The sequence below is a fragment of the Protobothrops mucrosquamatus genome, unplaced genomic scaffold, assembly GCF_001527695.2.
Source record: "Protobothrops mucrosquamatus isolate PMUCROS unplaced genomic scaffold, P.Mucros_1.0 scaffold57, whole genome shotgun sequence".
NCBI lineage: Eukaryota > Metazoa > Chordata > Lepidosauria > Squamata > Viperidae > Protobothrops > Protobothrops mucrosquamatus.
This window is the reverse complement of record NW_015386437.1, coordinates 783,081-795,704: the sequence shown is the minus strand read 5'-3', so window position 1 is coordinate 795,704 and position 12,624 is coordinate 783,081. Positions and strand designations below refer to the sequence as shown.

The 12,624-nt window shown below is 38.9% G+C and overlaps 1 protein-coding gene across 1 annotated transcript in view; it reads left to right on the top strand.

The window, feature by feature from the left end:
• Nucleotides 1-412: 412 nt before the first annotated feature.
• The window catches only part of NRXN3 (neurexin 3), a gene marked incomplete at its 5' end in the record, with an annotated part of 310,284 nt that continues 298,072 nt past the window's right edge, over nt 413-12,624 (top strand). Inside the window, one exon of the mRNA XM_029283337.1 lies at nt 413-594. Coding sequence (XP_029139170.1) covers nt 413-594 — 182 coding nt within the window. The remainder of the gene's footprint in view (nt 595-12,624) is intronic.

Sequence of the window (12,624 nt, the reverse complement as noted above, 5' to 3'; positions counted from 1 at the left end):
TGTTCTTCTCAATATAAGATGATGATCCTACACCCATAAATTTACCAGTAATTATAATGGGGAAATCTTGGCTTACTCTTAAATAAATACGGTATTTTCCAGAAACTTGAAATGAGTTTTACGCAAAAGAAACCTAAGTTGATGGTTTGTCAGTGTGTAAAACCTTTTAGAACTAATGCGATATCTGTCCTATGCTATTATATAGTTGAGTCTACCAATGTTCATACTTTGCACCTGCTTTGTTATTAATTCATTTTGTTCACATCTTTAATTCAGGCTGACATAGTACCCTAGGCTTTCATACCTTTCTCTAATGGAATCTCGCACTTAGATCTAGTATTATTGGATGCAGTTGAAATGTTAATATAACTGGATAAGTTACCTCTATATATTTTTTATGTGTGTATTGCAGCTGGAGCCACATATATCTTTGGGAAAAGTGGAGGCCTCATCCTGTATACTTGGCCAGCAAATGACAGACCCAGTACAAGGACAGACCGCCTAGCTGTTGGGTTCAGTACAACAGTAAAAGATGGCATCTTGGTACGGATTGACAGTGCCCCTGGCCTTACTGACTTTTTGCAACTTCATATAGTAAGTACAGATCTTTTCTGCTTCATTTTGTCTTCCGTTTTCATGCCTACAAAAATTCATTTAAACAGCCAACAAAACAAAACAAAAACAAAATTCTACTTAGAAGTACATATTTCCAACAAGTGTAATCTTAAACAACAGTTAATAAATTGTTTTACCATAGTTGTACATAAAATGTATTCTGGATGAGTCTAAAGATAATCTAGACCTTTAAGTTTCCTTATTTAATATTGTCTTAATATAAGCAATTATAGTTTTCTTTGGACTCAGTATATACTTTTGTAAGTTTAGACCAGTGTTTCTCAGCTTCTTTGCCCATAGTCCCCTTATGATTTTGTTTTTTGATTGTGGCCCCACTGTCCAGGTCCCGTTACCAGATATGGCAGTAACTGGTGTATTCTCTGGCATCAATAAGATAGCATTTGCTGTTTTTTTCCCCTGTGATCCCTCAATACATGCCATGCTCCCTCCCCCATTACATGTTTTTTCAACCTCTGGTTCCCTTGGTATATCCAGAGGACCACATGGACTCTGGCTGAGAACTGTTGATTGTATTATAGAAGAAACATAAAAGGAATCTAGAATAGTCTTAAGAAATGGCATTTCAGGCCAGCATTTGAGTCTCAACAACCATATACTAGTGCATAGATCTACATACTGGTGCTCTCTAGATTTCTTAGATTTACAGTTTCCAGAATTCTTAACTAGAATATTACTACTTGGGACTTCTTGGATTTGAAGTCCAATAAACCTGAGATAGTTTGCACTGGGTATTAGTCTCTAGTTTTATTGACCATGGAATGGTGGATATCTGATCATAAAACAGTGAAACTGAAAATGAATGAAAGATAGACATAAGGGAGGATTTATGTATTTATTTATAAAATGCATTGACTGCCCATCTTACCATAGGGTAACTCTGGGCAGCTTACAATTACATATAAGAGGATGAATAAGGAATCAATCTATGGTTTATTTCATTATCCAAATACTGAGGAAACAAATGCCTTGCTGCCTACTTAACATGTCATCCTTTTGACTCCTATGCTTGACTTCCTAAAAAAAACTTGCAGGCATACAATGACTTTAGAATTCCCCAAATTAAAACCCGGAGTAACTAAGAATCAAGATACTACATTACGTAGTATAAATATTAAATATATACATATATGTTGTGGATACAATCTGTTCTGGATGGAGTAATATTGACTTGCACAGGTCAGATATGCATTTGTGAATGCTCCAGGATCTGACATGGTTCCTAAAATATATAGAAAGACACAGCTCCAACAGTATTTTTGGAGGTATCTTTCTTCTGCCTGCTGCATCTTTCTTTAAGAGAAGGAAATTTGGGTAAAAAGACTTCATGGTTTCAAGAATCTCATTTTAGCTTATTGTGCTATGCTCAATATCACATCTTTGTTCTTCATTAATGTTTGAAAACTACACTTTATTCTAAAATGCTGGCCAAATTGGGTTTCATAATAAGATTACAATGGTTCTGGTATTACACTGTTTTTCAGTTACAATTCAATTGCATTTATTTTACTTAAACATGATTTGGGCTTGTAGAGAACCATCCCTTCCTACTGAATAGGATCATCATGTTATGATCATTGAAAGCTACTGTATCCCACTATCTTGAAAGACTAAATTGTTGAGTATTTAGGACCAGGCCTTTTGTAAAATTAGCACTGCAATTATGGGACTTTCTCTTGACAAAAGTGAAATTGGATCCTTCATTATAAGGTATTATGCAGGGTCCTCTGAGCTTTTCTGAATTGTCAGTCTTTTCATGTGACATCATTTATTAACTCTCTAATTTTAATTCCATTCTCAAATTTCATTGAATGACTTGTTTGCTTTGGTAAAGAAAGCAATTTTTAAGTTTAATGAAATAAATACAAAAGAATGCTATCACACTGTAATCTCATTTGATATACTTCCTATCAGTAATTTATAATTTTCTATAATCAATTTTACAACATTGGAACAGTTATCTTGATTTTCATGTCTTTGTCCTTATAAATGAGTTTTAGTCTACATCTACCCAGCCACATCCCTTTTTTTCAGTAACAATATAACCTTTATGGATTTGCTTCAGTTTATAATTTATTGTTTTTTAGTATTTAAAACATCTCGGTTTATGATTGCATAAGTATTTTTTTAAAAAACTCAGAATGAGACTGCCTATGATATTTGGAGCAATAATGCTCCAAATAATGAATCTCGTACATGAAGACACATACAAATATATGGACATTTTCTCTCATAATCAAACACATAAAAAACATACAATAATACAATAACAATTTCCAGTTCCTCTGATATTCTCTCTCTTAAAGGCAGTTCCAGGGATTCTCAGGACATCTATTATAACACATATTTTCTTATGCATATGAGTAAAGTGAATACATAAAATATCTTAATTTTTTCATGAATATAATTTATGAAAAATCCTTTTAGTCATTTTTTAATTATGAGTCCTTTAAATACTCAAGAGATTTATGTGCTCAGGCATTATTTTGTATGTATTTCTCTCACACACAGACACATAGACACATACAGCAGGAGGGAGGGAAAGAGAAAGAGAGAGAGAATGGATGGAATACATCCAGAATTATTCAGTTCATAAATTGACATTTATAGTTAGGCAGGATTAAGCTTAGGCAAAAGCATATGCAAGAATGCTGCCCTCAAATTCTTGTTACTTTAGAAAAGTCAGAAAACAAATTCCATAAGACAATTGGAATACAACTTCATCATATAGGGTAATGGAATCTTGAGAGATTCTGTCTCCTTCATTTTATACCAGTGGTGGCGAACCAATGGCACGGGTGCCAGAGGCGGCACTCAGAGCCCTCTCTGTGGGCACGCGTGCTGTCGCCCCAGTCCTAGGCCATCAGCTGGGTTTTATAAAACCTTTTCACTTTAGGCCTCCACCACCATGTATAAAAAAAAAAGGTTCAATCAATCAGTCAATTTCAACTTCTCGCAGGAAAAAAAAAGATCTTGCAAAGTTGGAATTGATTGATTGAACTTTTTAGTCCCACCTAGTCTGCTGTTACCACTGCAGCCACGCCCAATGGGCCACGCCCACCCAATGGGCCACACCCACCCGGCACCCGACGATGCATAAGTGGGTTTTGGGTTGCAGTTTGGGCACTTGGTCTCTAAAAGGTTCGCCATCACTGTCTTATACCCAACAGAATCAATGACAGTCTTCAATTCCTCCTCCTTTCCAAGCTAAGTCGAATTTTATGTAACAGCTGTTGAATACAGTACCTTTTTTTTCAAGCCATCTCTGTCCTCCTCTATCTCCAGAAGTTTTGAACTAACCCAAAGTGCTTCTATACATTCATTGACTCTATTGCACTCTACTGCACCTTAACTGTACCAACAGTAGCCATGTGATCTATAAGAAGCAAAAATTGCTCACAGAAAATAAAACAAGGATTTAGTAGAACATCTGTGGCTTATAAAAGGGATTGTACTGCTGACATCTAAGGAGATACAAATCATTTTCCTGGTTTTTAGAGCTTTATATTCCTGCCTATCATTTAAGTATTTATTGCAACCTATACTTTCAATATTTGTAAAGGAACTAGAGGGATCCTTATTCTACAAATGGTGTAAGGACTGAATCTGGTAAGATAAAAACCAGAAATTCCCAGTTTATAACAAATTGTTATATAAATAAGTCTGTGTGACTACAAGGCTTACTTGAGGAAGGCTGCAGGAAAAAGCCCAGAATTTAAATTCTGAGGCATAACCCGATAGAAGGGCTTTGACTTGTCTGCACTGCACAGAAGTAAAGTATGTCCATAGTAGTTCTGTGATCCACCAATTTAGTCACTTCATCAAAGAAGGCAATAAAGTTTTTCTGACATCCATTTTTAACAAATCCATTTTGGTTTCTAGAAATAGCTTTGCCCATTTCTAGGTGCTTGCAAATCCACTGCTTGATTTTCTTTTGCAGGATTCCCAGTTATTGATGTCAGGCTGATTGGTCAGTAATTTCCTGGATCCATTTTTTCCTCTTTTTTGAAGATTGGAACTACATCAGTTCATTTCCAGTCTGCTGGTAGTTCCCTGGTGCTCCAGGAGCTTTAAAAGATTTTGTTCAGTGGCTCTGAGATCACATCTGCCAGCTCCTTCAGAAACCTGGCATGTAATCCATTTGTTGCTAGGAATTTGAATTCATCTAGAGTGAATTTATGGCTTGTACAGTTAGGACACTGGGTTGGAGGTTAGCAAGCCTGCGTTTGGAACCCAAGTGCTGCCATGGTGTGGGACATGAAAGGAGCCCTCAACTGGATGTCCCCAGGGCAATAGTGATGTCACCAGCTAATCCTTTCAATCTGGAAACACCTTGGTGCTTCTAACATGGGTGCAATGTGATCTAGAGTGGATAGGTGTTCTATTACCATTTTATTACCTATTATATCTTCTATGATATTGCTTTTGATAGGTTGGACTATTTTTTCCCCTTTTGCATAAAAATAGATGCAAAGAATGAATTAAGCATCTCTGCTGTCACATTCTTGTCATCTTCTCCCTTTAGTGGACCAATTGTTCCCTTGATTTTTTTCATGTTGCTTACATGTTGAACATGGGTACATGGTAATCATAGACCCATTTGAACTAACCCAATTTTCTTGGTTTGTATGATACCATGAACCACATAGACTGAGTTCATGCAATATATTAGGATAATTCTTTTGAATTCTCCAGCATTTCTCTTTCTTGAAGGATAGAGATTAATTGACTCCATATGCATAAAGGAAAGAAGAGGAAAAAAAACCTCACAAAACAATATAAAATAAATAGGAAATCAAACATGTTCATTAGAATAGGTCAAATAATTCTCTAATCAGTATTCCCAGTGGAAAAATACTTGTTCAGTAAAAGAAAAGTATCAGGACATTCTGCCATTGATGGCTAATGAGTATCAATCTATCCATCATTACATCATTTTTTGTACATTATATCTAATTCTGTTTGTACACATTAACAATTTATCTCGGGTTACTGTTATGTTTGACATATAGCTCAACTCGAACATTTACAAATGAGTCTTCCAAAACATAATTTATATATCAAATAACTTTTATCCAAAAGAGACTAGATATAAAATAAAACTACATTGTGCAAATTATAATGTAATTATAATTATTATAATTATAATATATTTGAGTAAATTGTGGCCACTGTGCTCATAGTAAAAAATGACAATAAAGGTTACCTTATCGTATCTTAATTGTGTTTATTGCAATGTTTAATATAATTCAAAAATAACCATATACAAATTATAATATGTTTATGAAAATGGGACATATGGATGCTAAAATGGTCTTCCAGTGATGTTTACATACCAGACTCTTCAATTCCTTATTTCATTTCTCTTATGCTTCAGTACATTCTGACAACTTTTTATAAAAAAATGGCTATAATGGCAAATTTCCAACATGTCGGACTTGATATTTTTTGACCTTAGAAAAAAGGCTCATTTTAAAACTTCCTTCTCTAACAATGAAACATTTCTGAACAAAAAGGCAGAAAGTGGAAAACGTTCCCAGAAAAACAATTAAAATAGTTAATGATAATTATTTAAAAAGTTTTAATAAATAGAATACTTTATAGTCTAAATTAATTATCTGTGTTGTGCCTTTATTTTTAAAGGAGTAATGTTATCCACATACTCAGATTAAATGAAGCCATCTGTCAACTCTGCTGATATATATCTTGATATTCTCAACCTGACATCTTTGTTCCTCTGAATACCTTTTAAATTGACCAAAATGAACATAGTAGCTTCCCAATATAACCTTTATATCTAAATTTAAAACACTGTTTTAACATCTACATTCAGTAATGACTTAGGTGTAGAATTGGCAGCAAAATGTATATGATCCTTATCTGATTTATGAATTATAGTCATGCAAGCTTTCTTAAGAGAATCTAGTGGAACACTAGATTCAAAACCATTATTAAAATGTAGAATCCAAAATCACTTGATTGCTTTATACCAGGGGTGCCAAACTCAATTTCATTGAGGGCCGCATCAGCATTGCGGTTGTCTTCAGGGGGCTGGGTAGGTGTGGCCAGGGTGGGTGTGGCCTACTGGGTGGGCGTGGCTGGAGTGGGTGTGGCCTACTGGGTGGGCATGGCCAGCTATTTATCGTTTGCATCAAAGGGTGCCTGTGGGGGCCTGGGCAGGAGTGGGACAGATCTGAGGGTCTCTGACAGAAGGGGGTGGGACCGGGGCAAGCGCCAAGGTATGTCCATTGGAAGAGCCTCACTGTTCCTCTCAGGCCATGCAAGGGGGGCTAGATGGTGCCACGGGCTTCCCGGAGCCCTGGGCAGCAGAGGTCAAACGCCCAGCCCAGCCCTCAAGCACCCACAGCACCAAGCCCAGCCCCACTACCCCAAGGGGGTGCCCAGCTGCACTTACCTCTCCTCAAGGCTGCTGCTGCTATGCTTGCTCTCCTTAGCCATGTTGCTCATGATGGGCATGAGGCAAAGTCAGAGGGAGGCCCACTCCCTCTCCATGGGAGGAGACCCAGCTTTGTATCCAAAGCTTCCTTTGGATAGGCCAGGAGGAGGGGCAAGGGGATGGTGAAAGGGCAGCAGGGCAGGACTAAAGCAGGACTTCCCTCACACCCTCCCTCTCTTTCCTTCCTTCCTTCCTTCCTTCCTTCCTTCCTTCCTTCCTTCCTTCCTTCCTTCCTTCCTTCCTAAGAACAGAGTAGTGGGAAAATATTTGAGATGAGGGAGGGAGAAAAACAGGGAAGAATTGCAGCTGGGGAGGTGTCACTCTTCGTGACGAATGAAGACATGCACCATCGCCTGTAAGTGGCTAGCACATGGCTCTCGCCTACTTCACATATCTGGCTTGGTGGGCTTTGGGGGAGGGGACGCCATGAGCAACATGAGAGTCGACGTTACCTGCGCAATGCCGTCCAGCCCCCAGTCTGTCTGGTTTTGGCAGGCAGCGAGGCGCTCTCCTCACAGCGCTGAGAGACTGAGCTGGGCAGTGCGAAGCTCGCCAGTTTTGCACCTTGCTGCCTGCTGAAATCAGGCAGGCTGGGGGCTGAGCGGCGGCACGCTTTTTGGATTCATGCCACCTGGCTCAGCCTCTTGGCGCTGTGAGGACAGCACCCTACTGCCTGCTGAAACCCCTCCCCCAGAGCCCATCAAGCCAGATATGTGAAGTAGGTGAGGGCCATTTGCTGGCCACTTCCAGGCGATGGTGCATTACTTCATTTCTCGCAAAGGGTGACACCTCCCCAGCGCACACCCAGGGGATGGGGCCAACGCAGCAGGGGCCGGGCCCTTGCTGTTTCCAGACGGCCTTGTGGAGGTAAGACTGAATGCGTTTCAGCATAGATGGCCACCACAAAATTGTACATTGGCTCCCGGGTGGCCTGGGCCAGGGCCAAGGCAGCAGAGGCCATTCCCTCACTGTTCCCAGGATGGCTTCATGGGCCACATGAAACCACGTTGCGGGCCGCATCCGGCCCCGGGCCTTGTGTTTGACATGTCTGCTTTATATCAGACTATTTAAGAGAATCTTTGAGTTAAAACAAGTTGTCATTCCTTACATTAATATGTTTAATTTCTTTTATCTGAATACAGATAAAAAAGTAACTCATTGTGTTGATTACCAAACACAGACAATTCAGCAGAGAAGAAAAATGAATGAGACTATTTCCCATCGATTTCTGTCCTTTACTGTCCAGTCTTCCCTGCTGTCCTTTGATAAGGCAAAGGCTAATATAATTGCCAGTGTTGAAGTAAGATTTAGTGTCTGGTCCAATTGGGAAGCACAAATGTTGGTCTGGATCTCCAAAACAGCATCCCTCCAGCTTCTATCCAATTCTATCCAATTTAAACAAGCTGCCTGCTTAACTTGTTTAACACTCAAATAACCAGGGGAATTTTAATTTGTAATCCAGTTCAATTAATCCATTCAATTAAAAAAAGCTACACTCATAGCTGTAAATGGGCAAGAACTATTTAAATTAAGAAAACAGCTAATATAGATGTTATAACGTGGTAAACAGAGTTACAAGAAGAACTCTTAACAGAAGCTTTTGAAATCAATGGGAATGAATCCCTCTATGAGACTGACTGATCCTGTGTGAACATGGCTCCGATAGCAGTCTGTCTCTTCCTCTTTTTTCCAAATGTAGCTGGAGCAGACTCCTTAAAGGAACACTATATTTCAAAGGTTCAGCATACGAGTATTCAAACAATATAAAACTCTGCTCCCTTGGTAAAAATCCTCAAAACAACAATTGGCTTTGCAAAGATCTTATGCATCAGTTTGTCTAACTCTCTTTTTGGCTGCTTGATCCTTCCTGAAATCTTCATTCGGGGCTATCTGAGTCCTATTTCTCCCCCTATTCTTGGCTATGTAAGCTATGGTCCACTGTCAGCCTAATACCCTGGAGAGTTCAGTTCCAAATCCCTCCCAAGTTGTTTCCTCTCCTTGTAGTTGCCGGGGGAGGCATATTAGCAGGATAGTTTGCTGCTGAAACAAAACCCTGCTTTTTCTCCCTTTTACTTGTTATTCATAAGTAATTTTTCTCTTAACTGGAAAACTTTGCCTCTTATCATCTTCACTCTTCCCAGGCTGCACTCGCTAAGCTAATCATTTCCTCCTCTACCTATTCTTTCCTGTGTTTATGGGTTTTTTTTTATTGGTCAAGACTTGCACCTGCAGCTCCACAATATTGAATTTTCTTTCTTCTCGGTTTTTGAGGGCAGATTCCTTGTATTGTCCAAAGGTTTCCAGAATAGATTTCTTTGCAGGTTCTGTGCTGTCTGCCAGCAGCACCCTTATCTCTTTCTTCAGTTTCTTATGTAAGGGGAGAGGGGATAGCATGTATTTTCTGTGGATGCTCTTTCTTCTACTTTTAATTCCCTTCCAGTGACAAACTTACATAATCAGATCCTTAGCATGAGCAAGTTAACTTCCTTGTTTCCCATGGCAACATCCTACCAATTTGCATTATAATTATTCCCAAATCTATTAAAACTTTCTGGGTACGATACAATTTTAAAACACACTGTTATATTAGTGTGATAGCAAAACCTTACCATAGTGAGAACCAAGAAAAAAAAACCCATTTGTTTAGCCCTCGTTTGTTCTGCTTTTAAACAAACTGTCAAATCATTCTTCTTAAGTCACCCCATTTTTGAAGGAGAGTAAGATAGATTTTAGTTCTTTTAATGACAATTTAACTGTTCATTTTTTTTTATTGTTACCACTTTGAATGTCATTTAGGCAGAGTGGGATCATTAAAAAAAAGTTAAAACAAAGATATTCAGGACACTTAAACCTTTACAGACTTTTTAAAAGGCTGGAAAATAAAATGCATCTTCGCCTGGCATTGCAATGACATTAACAGGATAATAGGCAGGTAACTCTGGAGAACCATTCTACAATTGAAATAATCTCATCAAGATAGCCACAACACTCTCTTGAGTGTTTAAATAATAGCTCTAAAAATGAGTTTTACCACAGAAAAGAGATGGTGAAAGTACATTTGTTAAGAGTAATTTATAAACAAGGACACATATGCTGGGCTCTCCCATTGTGCTAATTCTTGATTTGTTTTAAAGATTGTTTGTTAAATAAGCCATAATGCTCAGCTTGATACTAAGGTAATTTATAAATATCACAGTGCTAGGATTTACAGTACATATTACATGAACTGAGACAAACCTCATTATTATTATTATTATTATTATTATTATTATTATTATTATTATTATTATTATTAATTTAATTTCTATACCGCCCTTCTCCCGCAGGACTCAGGGCGGTGCACAGCATATTAAAAACACCTTATCACACCTTAACAGTGAATGATCTAAATCAGGGGTGTCAAACTGCTGGCCTGTGGGCTGGTTGCATCATGCAGAGGCTGCGGCCACCCCAGCTCCAGCAATGCGAAAAAAGTCGTGATATGTCACGACACGTCACGTGATGTGGCGAGTTTGACACACGTGATCTAAAAGATTGAAGCTAGTCCCATTTCTAGAGATATGATGTAAAACAGAATTTTGCTGCACATTAGAAGCACTGGCTGCCCCCCCATTTATGCTCTGTATATAAATAATGCAAATATTACTGCAAAAAATATTAGAGAGAAAAAGATCATAGATTCAATGTTTTCTCCTTTTAACACACATACAAGAGAAACCTTTTTTCAATTTCTCCTACTAATGCCAGCAATTCTTGAAATAGATAGCCTGCAACAAGACTGAACCTGAAGAATATGTCTTAGATCAGCAGTCCCCAACCTTTCTGGCTTGGCGGCCTGGCAGGGGGGAGAGGGGAACCGGCCCATGCAATTGGTAGACCATGGCCTGCATACATGCATATGGACTGACCTGCCGCTCACTTAAGTCAAGTTGCATACATGGACGCTGACCCGCCACCTGCACAAGTCAAGTTGCTCATATGCGCACTGGTCCTCCACCACTCATGCAAGTCAAACTGTGTGCATGTTCACCAGCCTGCCATTTGCACAAGTTAAGCTGCGCTAATGCACACAGGCCCACTGCTCTTGCAGCCTGGTACTGAAGAAGCCATGGCTCAGTAGTGAGTCACAGCCCAGGGTTGGGAACCCCTGCCTTAGATTAATACAATTATGGCTGGATTTTCTGTTAGGGAATCAAAATAATAATAACAAAAAATGTAGATGTTTCTGTTACTCATTCCTGGTATCTAATTTGCAACCCTGACAGTCCTATAATTATATTATGATTTAGTGCTATAGGTTCATTCAGATATTTTAACATGCTTTCCTCCCATTCATAATAAAGCAAAAAAGTGCACCAGCACAATTTACTGTGTCCTGATCACCAGTCTTTATGTTGTGCTGCCTCCGTAACCATGTAGTGAAATGGTACTATCTTTATAGTTTTAATGCAGAACAAGTTAAGGACAGTGATTGGGGCCTCAATCTCTCTTCTTATCACTGTTACCACCACTACATATTGGGCATGCAAGAGAAGAACCTTTAATCATGCTCCTTCACACTGTGATTGGGTATGGTGGTTAACAGGAACTTGGAAATCAGCAACAAGGGCATTTTATTTCATCACATGCTATTAAATAGGCATCTTGACAGTTGAAAATAAAATAAACACCCTGCAGCACTTTTCAAGTTTGCCCATGTTACACAACTTCCCAAATGTGAAGTCAATTCAGAGTGCTGAGCATTTATTTCACACTATTCTGAAGAATGAAAGATATATCAAAATAATGGATAAATCAGTTATGCATGGGAAGAGGATGGAACAAGTTGACTGTTGATCTCCCTTCCGTTTCATCCTGTACCCAGATCCTTTTTTCCGCAGACCTCTCTGAAGTTCAACAGCAAGATCATCAAGATAGTCCATCATTGCACCTATTGCACTGTAGTTCATGGTGGGGGAAAATGTTCTTAGTGGAAATTTTGCTATCTGTCTTCATAGTCATCTTGCTTCAGTGAGCATGAGAACAAGCAATTCTCTTATTCCAAGTAGTGATTCCAGAGTGCAGTGAGGCTGGCCGCAAATAAGAGCAACTGTGATTTCCAAGTAGGAATGGCAACACTCATAGCAATGACAGTATCACCAGTGCTGGAGTGCAAAAGCTGAAGATGTATTTTGAAAGATCTCTTGGTTAACATGTAATAATATGGACTTTGTGTAAGATCTAACTTTGGATTTAGAGGCACTTCGCAAGCGCTGAGAACTTTCTTAATAAGGAGGTCATGAAAGATGCAAGTTGTGCTTGGAAGATTTCAGTTAAGCACTCTGTGGGTAGCTTTCTATGGAATTGAGAGGTAATGTTAGTTCAGGATCCAATCTGGGTCAGTCACCAGGACCAGAGGTATTGTCTTCTGAGCTTTCAGAGTCATGCTGGAGCTCATCTCTAGAGATAAGTTCCCTGAGGATGGGCTGCAGCACGAGTCTGAAAGCTTGGAAGACGAAACCTCTGGTCCTGGTGACTGACCAAGATTGGATTCT